General features: G+C 47.4%; 2 protein-coding genes and 1 non-coding gene across 4 annotated transcripts in view; all 3 read left to right on the top strand.

The window, feature by feature from the left end:
- The first annotated feature begins 5,882 nt into the window (after positions 1-5,882).
- LOC111754520 (small nucleolar RNA SNORA11) lies at positions 5,883-6,008 on the top strand. Its single transcript, XR_002789198.1, has one exon. It is a non-coding gene; the product is annotated as a small nucleolar RNA SNORA11 (small nucleolar RNA).
- Positions 6,009-9,169: 3,161 nt separating this feature from the next.
- Marveld1 (MARVEL domain containing 1) lies at positions 9,170-13,330 on the top strand. Of its 2 annotated transcripts, XM_023561477.2 has the most exons (3): positions 9,170-11,329; positions 11,496-11,594; positions 12,499-13,330. In XM_023561477.2, exon 1 carries the CDS (start codon positions 9,336-9,338, stop codon positions 9,855-9,857), a length of 522 nt encoding a protein of 173 aa, XP_023417245.1. In that variant the 5' UTR covers positions 9,170-9,335; the 3' UTR covers positions 9,858-11,329; positions 11,496-11,594; positions 12,499-13,330. The 2 variants fall into 2 exon arrangements, with proteins under 2 accessions (XP_023417245.1, XP_023417244.1); XM_023561476.2 differs by lacking the exon at positions 11,496-11,594.
- The window catches only part of Zfyve27 (zinc finger FYVE-type containing 27), a 40,178-nt gene continuing 35,122 nt past the window's right edge, over positions 11,142-16,197 (top strand). Inside the window, exons 1-2 of the mRNA XM_063245097.1 lie at positions 11,142-11,329; positions 14,569-14,675. The gene's annotated coding sequence lies outside the window, so the exon portion shown is untranslated. The remainder of the gene's footprint in view (positions 11,330-14,568; positions 14,676-16,197) is intronic.

Genomic DNA, 16,197 nt, shown 5'->3' with positions numbered 1-16,197 from the left:
CCTTGAGTATTTGTTGTATGGTGAGGTCCTGACTTCCTGGTTCGTAGGGGGCATCTTCTTTTTATGCCCTGATACGGCTGAAGGCTGGAGTCTTTCCTCCTCTCTCAGCCTCCCACAGTGCTGAGATTACAAGTATGCATCTCCACATCTGGCTTGGAACCTGCTATACAAGGGCCTTTATACAACTCATGAAGTATCAGCCCTAGTGACCTAAAACCCATCCCTCCAAAACCCATCTCCTAATACCATTATCTCCGGGGCTGAGAAATCAATATATGAATGGGGGCACATTCAGACTACACTAAGCCTTTTCTCTTTCTCCTTTATTTTTATTCTATATGAAAGCTGTTGACAGTTAATGCTACAATTAGTCCTTAGTTAACAGAATATTCTATGAAATTATGACAGTATGTTTTTTGGGTCTTGGTCATGCTGGGGATCAAATCAACTCAGACTTTTATTTATATTTTGCAAGTACTTGACTACTGAGTTTCCCCCCGCCAACCCACAAAGTCTGTAACATCACCAGTGATACAGTAGTTGTTGGGAATCTGTAGTTCTTCCTTTTGGAGACCAGGTAAGGACTTCTTGTAAGACGGCTGTACTTCTTTGGGTAGAAATACAGTTGTTCTGTTGTCATATGGAAGTTCTGAGTGCATATGGAAAGGTATATATGGAAACTCAGTCTCTAAAGGGGTTGATGTGCCAGTCACCAGTCTCTCACTTTGCAGGGGTAAATCAGTCTTTCACTGTGCTCTGTGACAATGGAGGCAGGCCTGTAAATATTTTTCTCTTCAGGCCAGCAGGGCTGAGTTCTGTCAGTAGAGAGGGCTGCAGGACATGGTGGGAGAGAGTTCTCTCTTGGATGCTGGTGCTCTGGCGCCCCAGGCAGCTGGCTGGCTCCTCCAAACCGCTCCTGGAGCTGCCGGCTCCTGCAGTGGAGCTCTATTTCTCTAAGAATCAGCTAATCCTGGAACACTTCATCCCTTTGCTAGTCTCAAGCTCCTAGGAGGTCAAGGCATCATAAAATAGAGAAAATATTAAAGCCACGATGATTACATAATCACTGGGACACAGCATAGAAGCAGTGGTTTGTTTCAGCGCCAAGGTGTCTGGACTTGAGGTGCAAAGTTTTGAGGCCTGAGACTGACTTGGAGTTTGGGGCCAGAATTTGAACGCTCATTTGTTCTACATCTGGGGCCTGGACTGGGGACTTGAAGGTTAGAACTGCTGGCTAGAGAGCTTCTTCTCAATGGCTTCTCATGTGGCCCGGTGCCCTCAGAGTAGGCAGACTTTCCTAAAGGTGGCTCAGGGCTACTAGTGTGATTTTAGGAAAAAGACAAAAGCTGTGCTGCTTTTTTGCAAAACCTCAAAGTCTCCTGGGGAACTGAACTCAGCGAACTCCAGGCAGAGGCTTCTCACAGGCCTGAGGACTGGAGGGCAGCAGGCCTTTGACGCTTTCCTTTCCTGGACAGAGGCTGAAGCCTGAGATACAAAGCTGCATTTGGAAACAAAATAGCTGAATTCCATTTCTGTCTCTACTAGATGTGTGGTGTTGGAGAATTCATGAAACCTCCTTGTGCCTCAGTCTCCTCACTCTAAAGTGGGGATGGTTTTAAGGGTTCTTACTGCACAGGGCTAATGTGGAAAGTAAATGAGACAAGGGCAGAAAGCAACGGCTCCGTGGCTGACACAGTGTTATTTCTGCTGAGCCACTTCCATCCCTCCCTGCTCCCCGCCCGACTGGCAGGGCGGTGGTAATTGCCATCTGTTTTGGTTGAGGGTCCCGACCACTCCTCCCCTCAACAGTTCATCCACTGGGCCCCCATCACAGCTTCAGCAGGAGGCCCCCTTAGCACCCCCTGGGGCTCCTCCCATTGGTCTCAGAGGCACAGGTTAGCGTCAGAGGACCCCTGTGGCTCCTGACCTGGTCCTGTCTGACCTCTTGGATGAGGGGTGGAGTTTGAGCTCTGCCAGTCAAAGGCTTTTTCCCCTTTCCCAGGCCCAGACTGCGGACCCTGGCCTCTGAATCTGCCAGAAACTGCCCAGGGTCCCCTGCTTCGTGGCCTCTTTGGGGCCTGAATTAATTAGTCTTAGAGCCACCAAGATTCCCATGTAGCACCTCCCCAGCGGGAGTTTACACACCCCCTAATTAGCCTCCTTTCCCTGGCTCCGCAGTACTTCCCTACTGAGTGCCCTGCCCAGAAGCTGTGTGGGTGCTGTGGCAGAGTGAGCAGCACTGGATTGAGAGTCAGGAGACCTAAAGTCTTTTTGTTGTTGTTGTTTTGTTTTGAGACAGGGTCTAACTATGTGGCCCAGGTTGGTCTTGAACTCATGGCGATCTTCTTGCCTCCCTAGTGCTGTTTACCTGTGTGTGCCACCACGCAAGAGATCTAGATTCTTTTTTTTTTTTTTTCTGAGACCAGTTTTCACTATGCTGTTGAACTCACTATGTAGCCCAGACTGGCTTTGAATACATAGCAATCCCTCTGCCTCAGCCTCCCAAATACTGGGATGATAGGTGTGCACCAGCAGGCTCGGCACAAGAGATTTAAATTCTAATTTGGCATTAACATGATCTAATCCCCATGTGACCTGGGCCAAGTCACTTCCCCTCTCTGGGCCTTTGTTACCTTCTCTGAAAATGAGAAACTTAGAATAAATGGCCTTTCAGGCTTCTTCCAGTTCAGGCATACATTGTAACACACTGCCATTCCACAGCAGATGTCCAGAGAATGTTTGTCTAGTAATTTAATTATAAGATTCAAGGTGGACTTCTGTAAGTCTTGGTACCCACCTGCTTTCCTTCAGCTGATTTGTGTGAAGTGCTTGCCCATGGCCTGATGCATCATGGGTGTTAAGCGTGAGCGGAGTCTGTAACTCTGTACCTGTGCAGTAGCCTGGAGACTGAAAGCAGAGCAGAGCCTCACTCTGAACAGGAAGCACTGGTCATGGGGTCTCAGTGTGAGCAATGTGTCCCTCCTTGCCACATGCATCTGGCTTTCCTTCCTGGCCACACTGAGAGTTACCGCACTGGGACTTGGAGCATCAACCAGCATTAGCCTTGTCCCCTGAGCCCTGCAGGCTTTGCTTTTGTTCAGACTGTTCCCTCTGTCTAGAACCACCAAGCAGCAGGAACCAGGATTTTATCCTACTGACAAGGGAGTAAGTCAGCCTAGTGCTATTGAATTGCTGCGGGTAGGTGACACAGGATTTCCGAGTCAGAGGCAAAACAGCAGACATCATAGTTATGCCTTTTCTTTGTCCTCAACCCTCCCAGGGCAACATAAGCCCAGACAGACATTGTACATACACTGTGAACTGGCTAAGAAGCACTGAATATGAGGAGTCTGCTACTCCTCCCACACCACCATTCCTATTGTAAGCAGCCCTGGTCTTTGCAGGAAAATCCTCCTTCAGCTCTCAAGGGTGCTGGCTGTGGGCACAGCCCTGAGGAGTGCTTGGGTAAAGAGCCATCATGGCCTTGCATCTTGGTGTACCCATCAATAGCCTTCAGGGATCGCTGCTCCCAGCAACAGCTATCTCGAACGTCTGTTCCTCCATCTCCTGTGCATCCCCCAATGACACCTGTGTTAATGATTTCCATACTCTTTCCCTCACAATGCTCTCTCCTTCCCTTTTCTTGGTTTCCTTATAACCATCATCTATGGTTCTTTTTTTGTCCACAACAGTGCCTCCACTTCAGCCGAATGCAAACCCAGGACTTTTAGATCCTCCTCATTTCTGCTTGCCACATGTAGGGGTTTGCAACTGGCAGGTGCTTACGTCAGTTGTTCAGTTGGACAGAATCAAGCTCTTTCTGCATGGTTATGTTTTTCCTAAGTCTGCTCCACCGCCCTTTGAAATGGTTCCAGGATTCCAGAGGCTAAAAATAACGCCCCAAAGCCACTACAGAGAACTTCCTTCTAAGGAGCGGCATGATTCCTGAGGCTCAAAGTTTATGTCCACCAGGTGGCGCCCTGACCCGCACATCTCCTGATACCTATTTTAGAAGATGGAAAGAATTCTCTCTCTTTTTTTTTTTTTTTATTTAAGAGGAAAAAGAGAAAAACACAAAACAAACCAAAGCGGCGTAAGGGTACACGCAATACAGAACTACAAAAACAAAACAAAACAAAACAAAACAAAACAAAAAAACATAACAGTAAGAAATCACCTGCTAGTAGATTACACACTATCTTCTTGAAAATAGTTCCTCAAATCACAGTATCAAAGAACACAAGGTGGACATTCAAACAGGGAGACTGCAAACAGCTGTGTTCAATGTTCCAAAAACATTGACAAAGTCAGCTATTTAACACCCCCAAACACACTTGCTGTTATATCCGTTAGAGCTCTTTTTCTTTTTTTTTTTTTCCCTCTCTTTTTTACAACAAAATTTACACATCTTGGATTTTATTACTCCTTAGTGCTTATTACTTTCTTTGGGGGGGGGAAGAATACAGTCAAATATGGCAAAACAAAGCTGTCAGTCAATACCAAGGATAGACATAGCACATGGTGTAGAACAGAGTACAAGGTTATCAACAATGGTTATCAACGTTGTCCCTTGTTTCCTTAAAAAGAATTGTCTATCTTATTAGATATTATAAAGTTGGACAAAACAGTAGAGAACAAGACCAATAAAACTTAGGCATTGTAAACATTACAGGACTTCCAAAGAAGACAATAGTCAAACCAGAATGGGTATCTTAGTGAATCTTATTGTCTTCAAAGTAGTTGCCTATGTCTTCAAACTTGATACTATCATATAGAATGGAACAGAGTCTAATCAGTCAAAACAAGATCGTGGGAGTACTACAGGACTTCAAAACAAGTTAATAGGAAATCAAAAAGAGTTACTATTTATATATCCTAATTTTTTTGAATTTTTTCTTTAATTAAGACAAACATAAGAAATGACTAAATAATTTTTTTTTGAAACAATAAGGGGGAGATTGAGATAAAACAGGACATAACAATATAACAATAGAGGTCACAGCATGACTGTTTCAACAACCTAGTACTTCACCACCTTATAACCTGACTTAATAGTAGTTACCATAGTGTCTTTTTCCTTGAAATATTTGGATAAAACTTCATATACTCTAGCTTCAAATATTTTCATATCAAGAAGCCCAGAATAAAGCCTTTCTAATTAATGAGTGAAAACTTTATAAGGCTTCAAGGCCACCTAATGGGGAATCATGATTACCACATATTTTTATATATTTGAATCATTATTTACATTAGGGAAACTATTTGGTATTCACACATGCGAGATTGATTTATTTCACTAATGAGTATGGTCTCAAGCTGCGCCCATTTATTGATAAATATCTCAATGTGATCCTTCTTTATAGCTGAATAATACTCCATTGTATAGAAATACCACAACTTTTTTATCCATTCCTCAGTTGATGGGCACTTGGGTTGTTTCCAAGATCTGGCGATTACAAATTGTGCTGCTATAAACATAGGTGCACATATATCACTGTGGTATGATGCTTTCAGTTCTTCTGGGAATATGCCTAGAAGTGGAATAGCTGGAATAAATGGGATTTCCAGTCCCAACTTTTTGAGAAATCTCCAGACAGATCTCCACAAAGGCTGTACCAGTCTACACTCCCACCAGCAGTGCAGGAGAGTTCCTTTTTCCCCACAGCCTCTCCAGCATTTGTTGTCGGTTTTCTTGAATTCTCTTAATGTTTGTTCCCTTGGGTCTCCTGCTCATAGAAATAACGTCATCACCAACTGGGAGAGGTTCTGCATGCTTGTAGTTCTAGCACTTGGGAGGCTGAGACAGGTGGGTCGCCATGAGCTTGAGGCCAGCCTGGGCTACATAGTGAGTTCAAGGCCAGCCCAAATATCATAGTAAGACCCTGTCTTCAGAGCAGATGGCCTGAAGAATGGCTTCTCTGTTTACAACACACCCAACAGGAATCTAGGGTCACTGTGACAAGGGGCACAAAACGTGTGACTTCCCTTTGAGCAAATGTCCTACACATGTCACCCACATGGCTTCTGGATAGTACAAATGGGACAAGACTTAGGAATGGGAAAAAGCTATTGCATTTAGTGGCGGAGGTGGACATTTTGAGTCTGTCCAGTGTATCCATGGATGATCTGTTGGTAGCTCTAGAAGAAAAGCCTTTGAATTTCTATTTTCAATAAATTTTAAAAAATAAAAAAGTGAAAAAAAAGACGCTGTCTCAAACACCTTTTTCATCAGTTCAGTACCCAGTTGCAGTCCCTGGCTGCCCATCTGACCCTCAGTTTGAGGGAAAATTAGCATTCAGAGGGGACCGAGAATGTCCCTCCAGACTGTACTAAGGGCTGCTGAAGGAAACTTTGGATCCCTGAAACTGGGATCCAAAGACCTAGGTACAAGTCCCAACACTGCATTTGTAGATGGAGTTAACCCGTGTTTCATTGCTGGGACATACCTGACATACACAGCTTAAAGGAAGAGAGGCTTATTTTGGTTCACGGAGCTTTCAGTCCGTGATCAGCTGGCTGTAAAACAGAAACAGCCTAGAGGGAAGACATGAAGGAAGGCAGAGCCAGAGAGGAAGGAGCCAGCAATGAGATAAACTGCCCAAATCAAGCCCCGCTAGACCCTTCCAGAAGTGCTTCTCAAGCCAATCAAGTTGATAATCAAGGTTAACCACTTTAAAAGTTGAATTTCTTTAGGTGAGTATCTTAAATTTTTCTGAGTTCCTGTTATAAAAGAAAATGTGGGAAACACATGAAAGTATTTGGAATGTGTAGTCAGTTCCCTGTTTAAATGGTCCCTACTAGTTCTGTGAACATGGTCAGTTTCTCCAACCCTATAAGCCTTGCTTTCCCTATCAGTGAATTAGAGCTAATAACAAATATTTTACAGAACTCGTGTAAATATTAAGTAGACACATGAATATAGAGTGCTTCTCATAGTGCCTAGTATACCGTGGCATTTGGTGAATAGAAATCACACATGTATTTTGTGTTCCTAGCCCCTAAAACGGCCTCCTGCACTTTTTTTTTTGTACTGGGGATCAAACTCGACCACTTTGTGCATGCTGGGCAGGTGCTCATGCCACTGAACTAAATCCCTGGCTTGGTCCCTGCACTTCATAAATGTTCAATCTCAACATCTGCTTGCTGGACAGAAGAATTTACAGATGAATAAACTAAGACACAAAGAGGTTAAGTAGCCCTTCCCTTCAGGTCCTGGCAGAAGTAGAGAAGCAGTGATGCACAGCCAGACAATCTGACTCCAAGCCTGTAGCATGCTGTGCTAGCTCACACAGATGTGGGCTTAAACATCACCATTTGTTCATTAAAACAGACAGAACTTTCTCAAGCATCCGTATGTGGGCTGGGTTGGTGCAGGAATTAGCCTCCCACCAAGAAACCAGTTTTTTTCTCCAGTCAGTCTGCTGGCAGAGACCTGCTCAGCCAGGCCAGGGCTGTTACATTCATCTTCATGCCTGGGAGAAGAAGGACTAGCTCTGCAGTGCAGAAAACAGCTGGAGCCCAATGTAAGCATGGTCCCAGCGCAAGAGGGGCCCTCTTGGTTCCACTGCTGTTCCTGCTGCCACTCCAACCTCTACTGCACTTTTATTTGCAGGGGATGGGGGAGGTGTCTCTTACATACCTGGCCTGGATGGGTTATACCCAATAAGCAACAGTTGCTATCTGGAAGTCTCAGAACTACTGCAGCAGGATAGTACACATGGAAGCTCAGGCAAGCAAATAATTAAAAGCTGAGGGTCGCAGTGTTGCGAACTCAAGCTGGAGGCCTTTAACCTGGACCCTGAAAGAGAAGCAGGAGTTTTCTAGACAAGTTGGGTCTAGGTGTCTGGGAAGCAGAGGTTATTTGGGAGAATTTAAGAGGACTGATGGTGTTGGCATCTGGGGCGTGGGGAAAGGGAAAGAAGTGGAAATGGAGTATAATGAACGAAACGAAAAACCAGGCAGTTGGAAGTTGGCTGGGGACAGATTGTGAAATACACCACCTGGAAGAGACAGAACTCTATCTAGTGGTCAGTGAGGAAAGCAGTGTAATGAATAACCTGATCCGTTTCAGAAGGTTGTGGAAGCACACAAAGGTTGGATCTGGTCAGACATGGTGGCACATGCCCCCAATCCCAGCACTTGGGAGGCCAAGGCAGGAGGATCACTATGAGTTCAAGGCCAGCCTGGACTAAATAGTAAGACTCTATCTCAAACAACACAAAACAAAAAAGTGCATCAGAAGGGGTGAGCAAAGAGATCAGTAATAACTAGTTTGAGGAAACGGATCCCCTCCAAGCTTTGTTTTGCTGTTCACAACGAGAGAAAACTTTCCATCTCTTGGGCAATTCTGAGGCTTAAAGAGAACCATAACAAGCACTGGCACAGCACCAACAATGCAAACACGCAGCCCTGGAGCTCATCACAGGCTTGTTGGCCGATTAGTGAAGCACATGGCCTTTGTTACCTCTTGGACTGGGTTTGTGTCCTGGCACGTGACAGTTGGTACGTTTTTAGTATAGGCAAGATGAGAAGCAGCCAACATGGGGTTGGATAAAAGGGTGGGGTTGCCATGTCTTGTGCCCGTGGGAGGTAGAGTGGAGCCTCTGGTGAGTCAGGATCCTTTTCTCAGACAGATCAGGAATTCAGGGACAAGTCTGACTGTGGTGTAGGACAGGAGGAGCTTGCAGTGGGCACGGGCAGTCCAGGACCAGTGCTGGTCTTTTCCCTGTCCAGGTAGGGTCAGGGGTGCCTGACCAGGGCAATGACAGGACAGAGGGGTAGGAAGTGGGCCCGGCTAGAGGCCTGGAGAACTCTAGAGAAGCAGGCCTCCCCCTCGAAGCCAGGCAGGGTGAGCTGGAGGACGCGTAGGGTGGACCCAGATGTGCCAAGCTCGGCATGCGGCTTGGGCGGGCCCAGTTAGTGGGTGCGAGTGCGCTGCGTCCTACCCCTGGGGATGAAGGGATCCGAGCAGGGAGTGTGGAGCGAGGGAGAAAGGGAGTTGTCAGAGCGGGAAAGCGGGGATCCAGAAGGAGAGACAAGGCAGGAAGCCGGGAGGAGGCGTCGGGGTGGGGGCGGGCCGGTGGGTGGGTGGAGACCGAGGCGGGGAAGGGGAAGGGGAAAGGGAAAGGGCGGGTAGGGTGGGTGGAGAGAGGGAGAGAGGACCCGGGCCGAGGGAAAAAGGGTGGGGACTAGCAAAGGAGCCGAAGAAAGGACCGGAGCGAGCCGGGGCGCAGGCCGCGGGGGCGCACGGGACCTCGCCAGCCGGGCCGCCCCGCGGGCGAGCAGGCGCCGCCATTCCGCTGCTCGGGGCGCCGCCGTCGCCGCGCCCGGGGGCCATGCTCCCGCCGCCCCCGCGCCAGCCGCCGCCCCAGGCGCGCCAGGCCCGCGGCGCGGTGAGCCTGCAGCGGCCCTTCCTGCGCGGCCCGCTGGGCGTGCTGCGGGTCCTGCAGCTGCTGGCCGGCGCCTCCTTCTGGATCACCATCGCCACCAGCAAGTACCAGGGCCCCGTGCACTTCGCGCTCTTCGTGTCCGTGCTCTTCTGGCTGCTGACCCTGGGCCTCTACTTCCTCACGCTGCTGGGCAAGCACGAGCTGGTCCCCGTGCTGGGCTCGCGCTGGCTGGTGGTCAACGTGGCGCACGACCTGCTGGCGGCCGCGCTGTACGGCGCCGCCACGGGCATCATGATCGACCAGACGCAGCGCCACAGCTACTGCAACCTCAAGGACTACCCGCTGCCCTGCGCCTACCACGCCTTCCTGGCGGCCGCCGTCTGCGGGGGCCTGTGCCTCGGCCTCTACTTGCTCTCGGCCTTCTACGGCTGCTGCCGTCGCTGCCAGGGCAAGCAGGAGGTGGCCTGAGGCCGCCCGTGCGCCCTGCGGCCGGATCGGCGCCTGGACCTTCCGGGCCCTCCCGCCGCCCCTCGCCGGCGTGGCCAGCCCGCCACCCCTGTCCTGGTTCCCACTGCCACCCGAGCCCAGGATCCCAGGCACGCCGTCCCCGCAAACCGCAGCGCCGTCGCCCTGAGTCCAGAGCGCAGCAAGCTGGGGCTGTCGGTCTCCGGGACCGCGCAGCGACCCAAGCGATGGACGCCAAGCGCACACTGCTGCCCGGCACTCCCTCAACCCTCGGCAAAGCTCAGCGGTTCTTCTCCTTCCCTGCTGAGAGCAAGACGTGGACCGACGCCGCGTAGATCCGGGGAGGCTCCCAAATTGGAACCAGTGGCGGGGCTGCGCCACTACCCGCCTCCTTCGCGTCCGCGGTCGGAAGAGCTGCCCTTCCCCGGCCCCTCTGCAGCCTCGGTGCTTGGAAGGCGGGCAGGCAGCTGCGGGTAGAGCTGAGGGCAGGCCTCTGCCCGTCCGCGATGGGTTTAATCTGAGATTGTGTGGGGACCCTGCATAACGCCTCCCTGCCCATCCTTCGGTGCGTCGAAGTCTTTGGACGGGGCCACTCTTCAGGGGTGGGGATGGGTAGGAAAGGCCCACGGGCAGCTCTCTTCCATCTTTGGAGCCTTGGCTCCCCTCATTCTCAGTCTCTCTTCTTGTGCCTCTTACAAGCCAGTCCCAATCACACTAACTCCCCTGACCTCCAGTAACTTTAGTTTTTCCCCAGACTTCTACGCCACCACAACCCTCAGTAAGTTTGTAGTAGGGATCCCACAACACCATCACCGAATGTTAGGGGGAGGCCCATCCTCTTTTTTTACAGATAGAGCCTCAGTTCTTGGGAACAGCCAATTTAAAATGAGAGCCTTGGTCTTCAAAACACTCCCGTTTTCAGGAAAACTGAATGTTCCAGAGCGTCTAGCCCAGGGGCTGATTTTACCTAAAAGACATTGAAGGTCCAATGAGCTTGTCAAGTACTGTCTCCCCTTCTTGGAATGTGGAGATGTTCATTAGCATAGCAAGGACTCTCAGATCCTGGTCCCAGTAATTTAGTTTACTGCTATTAATACTTCTGGGTCCTGATCAGTGTTTTGCCACCTCAAAGTTCCAGGCACCTCTGTGCTGTCCCAGTTCCTGTTTGCTCCTGCAGTCTGACCTGTAAAAGACTTTGGAAACTCTTCTTTCCAAGGGAGTTTTTTTTAACAGAGGGACCCAGCTAAGTGAGGAAGGAGCTTGCTGCCTCTTGCCAGCCAGAGACCTGGGAACTGGTGAACTCAAGCATTCCCTTATATTGATGGAGAAATGAAACCAAGGTTATCCAGATGTTTTCCCAGTTGAAAGTACTGTCAGCTGTGAGAGACCCTCGGATTGACTGTGAGCTGCTGGCGTGCTCACCAAAAAGAAGACAAATCTCTGGAGCCAGGGTGAACAGCCAGCCTGCCCCTGAGGTAAGCAGTTTTCTGGTAGTGGGTGTGGATTTTTGAATAAAAACCACAGAGCTTTCTTTTCATAAAGTTAGAAAGGTTTTATTCAGAGCAAGTTTGAAGGGATGACAGTACCCACAATGTCTATAGAGTTGTGAAAATACATCCTTTTTTGCTAAATCCTTCAAAGGTCTGTCTGCTCTTTGAAAAAGCTAACCTTGTCTGGACTCCAAGCCTTAATAGGGGAGACTCCTTGCAGGGATGGAACTCAGAGTGGCATGCATATTAGGTGAGTGCTCTACCACTGAGTTACATCCCTAACCCCTGGGGGCTTGTGTTTAAAACTTAGGTGTGAAGTGTTGAGTGCTCTCCCGCCCCCCTGATGAAGTTGGTCTTTGAGATGGGGGTGTAGGGCAGGTGTGCAAGTTTTGCATGGCACGAGACATAGCCCTTCTATGTGCTTGGAACTGCTGAAATATGTTACATGTCTTCATGTATTCCCCCAATAACAATACTATTGTGATGGATTCTAGTCTTTTCCCATTTTCTGTATGAGGAAGATGAGCATGAGGGAGGTTACATAACTTTGTCCGAGATTTCATGGCTGCTGAGTGGTGAGCTCAGATGTGAACCCTGCCAGTCTGGCCTCTGTAGCATCAGGCTATACTATATATGGTGGGAAGTCAATACATGTTTGATATTGCTAATGTAGTTATTTAGATATTATTTTCCCGAGGCTGGAGCTGTGGCTCAGTGGAACAGCATGTGCTTAAGCACCCTGGGCTTAATTCCAGTACAAATTTTTTTTCTAAATTGGGATGAAATATATGAATTAGGATAAATTTATCGTTTTAACCAGTTTAGCTACACAGTTCAGTGGCAGTAAGTGCATTTACACTGTTATGCAACCATCACCACTATCCATTTCCTGAATTTTTTAATATTGCCAAACTAAAACTCTACTCATTATTTTTGTTATTTTTTTCTCTCCTCTGGCAAGTCTCAGAACGCTGAGCCCCACAGTCCCAAATCCTTTGATGTCTTGGTAGGCAGGCCCCAATGTTGTGCTCCAGGAAGAGTCACTGTTCCCTTGCTTGGGAGCAGAGATGGACCTGGCCAAAGCCTGTAGGGCCGGCCTCACTGGGCCACTAGGGTGCCCTGGAAACCTGGTGACTTTCATTCTTCTCTTGCAGGCTTCCATGTTGCTGAGGCCATGGAGATTTCCAGAGTTGTCCTGGCTGGCAACACCATTCTGGCCTGGGCCAGCAGAAAGTTTCAGTGTCTTTACTGGCAGTTGGGGCAGGTGGGAGAGGCAGTGACCTCTGCCTAGCAGCCTCCTACACCATTCAATGGAAGATTAATTTAACTTCAACCCAAGAGAATTCCTGATTCCTCTGGTGCTGTGATTTGGGCACAAGATTCCAGGCATCTGGAATAGAGCTCTGCACTCCTATACCCTTAACAGTGGGTTTTGTTTCCCATTTTTCTTTTACCTTTTTTTAGATCACCATTAAGTTGCATCCTCAGCTCAAGACCCACCCTTTCAGATCTCTTTCTTGGTCCCCCAGCCCAGGTCTGTGGCCAGGTGACCTTACTCAGGTACTCATGGTGCCTTAATCTCACTGGCTCCTCCAGCTGTGCCTTCCTGCTTGGCTTCCAGCGGCTGCAGTCCCTTCTGCCAGATATGAGAAGGATGGATAAGATGATGGCCATATTCACCCTTCCTCTCAAGGGCCTGTGCCTCGGTATGGCCACCTGATTCAGCCTAGAACTTTTGGCTTCTGGAGGTAGTCTCCCAGGCCTCCCTCCTTGACACCAGGATTCAGGTCACCCCAAGGTCATAGCCCAAAAGTCTGCGACCATTTGTGTATCTAGGTGACATTTTTGACAGTGTTCTGCAAAGGCCACAGAGAGAGACTCCTTGGGATGAGTTGGGGGCAGTAAGAGCGGAGGACTGATGTGCCTTATTCAGTAGCTTAGTAGTGGTTCCATTATGCTTTTCTCAATAAAATGTGTCGTATCTCATCTTGGGCTTTGTGTCTTTTATTCTGGTCCTCCAAAGTAACCTCTGTGCCAAGTCTCTCCCAGGTTCCCCAGTGTCCTTACGCCACACTGCCCTGCAACCCTTGCTTCTGTCTTCCCTTCTCCTTCTGAGAGAAGGGAAAATGAATTTACAGACTTCAGTGTGGTTAGGAGCAGCGGACAGGGGTTGTCTGAGGTCAGGAACCAGAGGAAAGAAAACTGTCCCTGGCTGAGGCTGGAGGGAATTCCAGAGGCTCCTGGCTTGGCTTTCAATGAGCCTCTGTTGGGAGCTTCACTCCCTGTCCTGCCAGCACAGTGTTAGACCACGGAGGTAGAAAAGCCCTGTTCTAGTCTAACTACCATTTTACAGAGGGGAAGCAAAGTCCAGGGCACCAGGACAACTTGCCTAATGCCTTATAGCCAATTTGGAGCAGACTTGGGGCCCCCTAAGGGGCCCCTTAGTCTCTTTCCTGTAGAAAGAGGCTTGTTCTGTGGCCCTGGTTTCCCTAAGGTGGTTTTCCCAGCCAGCCTTTGCCTGCTGAAGTGCTCTGGGAAGGACCCAAGGGCAAAGGCAAGAGGCTTCCACGTCCCTCCTCTTTCCTGTGCCCTGAGCCTGATGTCTTCAGTGAGGAAGCAGCAGGTCTCAAAACTTACTGGGAACTGGTCCAGGGTAGGTTCTGCTGCTATATGTGCTCTGTATCTACTGTTGTAAAGAATACTCTGTAAAGAATACTCCCAGGAAAAATACAAAAACATGAATGCATAACACTCCACAGCCTCTTTTTTGTGGTTTGGTATTTTTAGGATGGAGAAAGTACCACCAACTGCTGAGTTCCTATTTTACTCCCCGCTTCTCTCTCCATTCTACAAATTTCATGCAAAAAATTTTAAATGGTGCAGCTTTGTCCAAAAGCTGGTAAACCCCCTGCTTGGCTTTAGTTTGGTGGAGCATTTTACAACTGGAAATGTGCTTTTACCTGCATTATCTTATTTGATAGTTGCAGTAGTATCAGATTGGCACTGTTACTCATGATGCGGTAGAGGAAATGGAGCCCCAGAGAAGGAAAAGGTCTTATCCAGGGTCACACAGTAGTCTAGTGGCAGGACAGATGCTGGAGACAGATGTTCTCTTAAGCCCTTGTGGGCCTTTGCAGGATTAGAAATCTAGGTGGATTCTGGTTTTCTGTCCTGGAGACCAGGTGTTCAGGAATGGTCTAATCTGGCATTTCCTCTCTCTCTAGGGATACAGCTTGGTGTGAAAGTCCCGGTCCTGCCGTCACTAGTCAACTAAGTAACTAAATAACATTTTCTGGCATAAAAGGAAAAAGGGATGGGAAAGAAATTTCTAGTGAGTATGATTTATTTGTGTTTCATTTGTTGCAAGTTATTTTTGAACTAACATAGTAACATACAGTGTATATATTAATATATGATAGCAATATATACCAATTTTTAAAATGCAAAAAAAAAAGTTGGGTTTTTTTTCATACCAGGAATCAAACTCACAATCTTGCACTTGCCAGGCAGGTGCTATACCACTGAGCTAAATCCCTAGCCCGCTAAAATGTAAAGAAAAGTTTGCAAAGTAAAAAGATAATTCATGGGACTAGGGATTTAGCTCAGGGGCAAAAGTGCCTGTCTGACAAATGTAAGGTCCTGAGTTTGACTCCTGGTACTGAAAAAAAAAGAAACAAGCAAAAGATAATTCAATCATTCTAATCTAACATCCTAGAGATAAAACCATTAACTATTTAAATCTTTTAAAAATAACTAATCAAACATATAAAATGAACACACATATATACACATGTAGATTCTCCTACAATTTACTTTTTAAGTTTGATGATATCATAGGTCTATTTTTTTCTGTATGTTCATACATAAACAGTAGTCAGGGACTTCAACAATTCCTCGGTGCTCCTGTTCAATATAGTACTTGAAACATTAGCCAGAGCAATCAGGCATGAGAAAGAAATGTCAATGCATCATTATTTGCAGATGACATGATACTCTACAAGACTCAAGACATTCAACTAAAAAACTACTAGAAATAACTACATTCAGCAGTACAGCAGGGTACAAAGTCAGCACACAAAATCATAGAGCCTCTACCCACTAATAATGAACCTACTGAGAAAGAAATTAGGAAAGCAATACTATTCACAGTAGTATCGAGAAAAATTAAATCCTTAGGAGTTAACCAAAGCAAAGATGTGAGAGGCCTCTACAAAGAAAATTGCATCACTCTGTGTAAAAGGAGACTGAACAGAACATCAGAAAAAGGAAATATATTCCATGTTCTTTGATAGGCAGAATCAATATACTCAAAATGGCTGACTTCCAAAACTGATTTGTAAATTTAGCACAATCTCAATAAAAAATACCAACAGCATTCCTCACACATCTACTGAAAACAATCCAAAAATTCTTATGAGAGAGAAAAATCTCTTATCATGAGACCCAGAATACAAAAGCAATTCTGGGTAATAAGACAAAATGGGAGGAGTAATAACCCCAGACTTGAAGTTATAATATAAAGATACAGTGATTAAAAACAGCATGATACTGGCATAAAACAGATACGTAGCCAGGCGTGGTGGCACACTCCTGTAATCCTAGCACTCAGGAGGCTGAGGCAGGAGGATTGTTGCAAGTTCGAGACCAGCCTGGGCTACAAAGTGAGCCCAAGGTCACCCTGAACTGTGTAGTGAGACCCTGTCGTGAAAAGACAAAAAAATAAAACAAAACAAAACACCCAGATACGTGGATCAATGGAACAAAATGGAGAAACAGAAATAATCCCAGGCATATGCTGATATTTGATCTTTGACAAAGGGGTCAAAAACTTACTAAAGGAAAGAGAGCCTCTT

Source organism: Cavia porcellus, unplaced genomic scaffold, assembly GCF_034190915.1.
Source record: "Cavia porcellus strain 051 isolate PalLab524CR breed Dunkin Hartley unplaced genomic scaffold, mCavPor4.1 scaffold_2, whole genome shotgun sequence".
NCBI lineage: Eukaryota > Metazoa > Chordata > Mammalia > Rodentia > Caviidae > Cavia > Cavia porcellus.
Note: the sequence above shows the minus strand (reverse complement) of the source record. Positions and strands in the feature narration are given on the sequence as shown.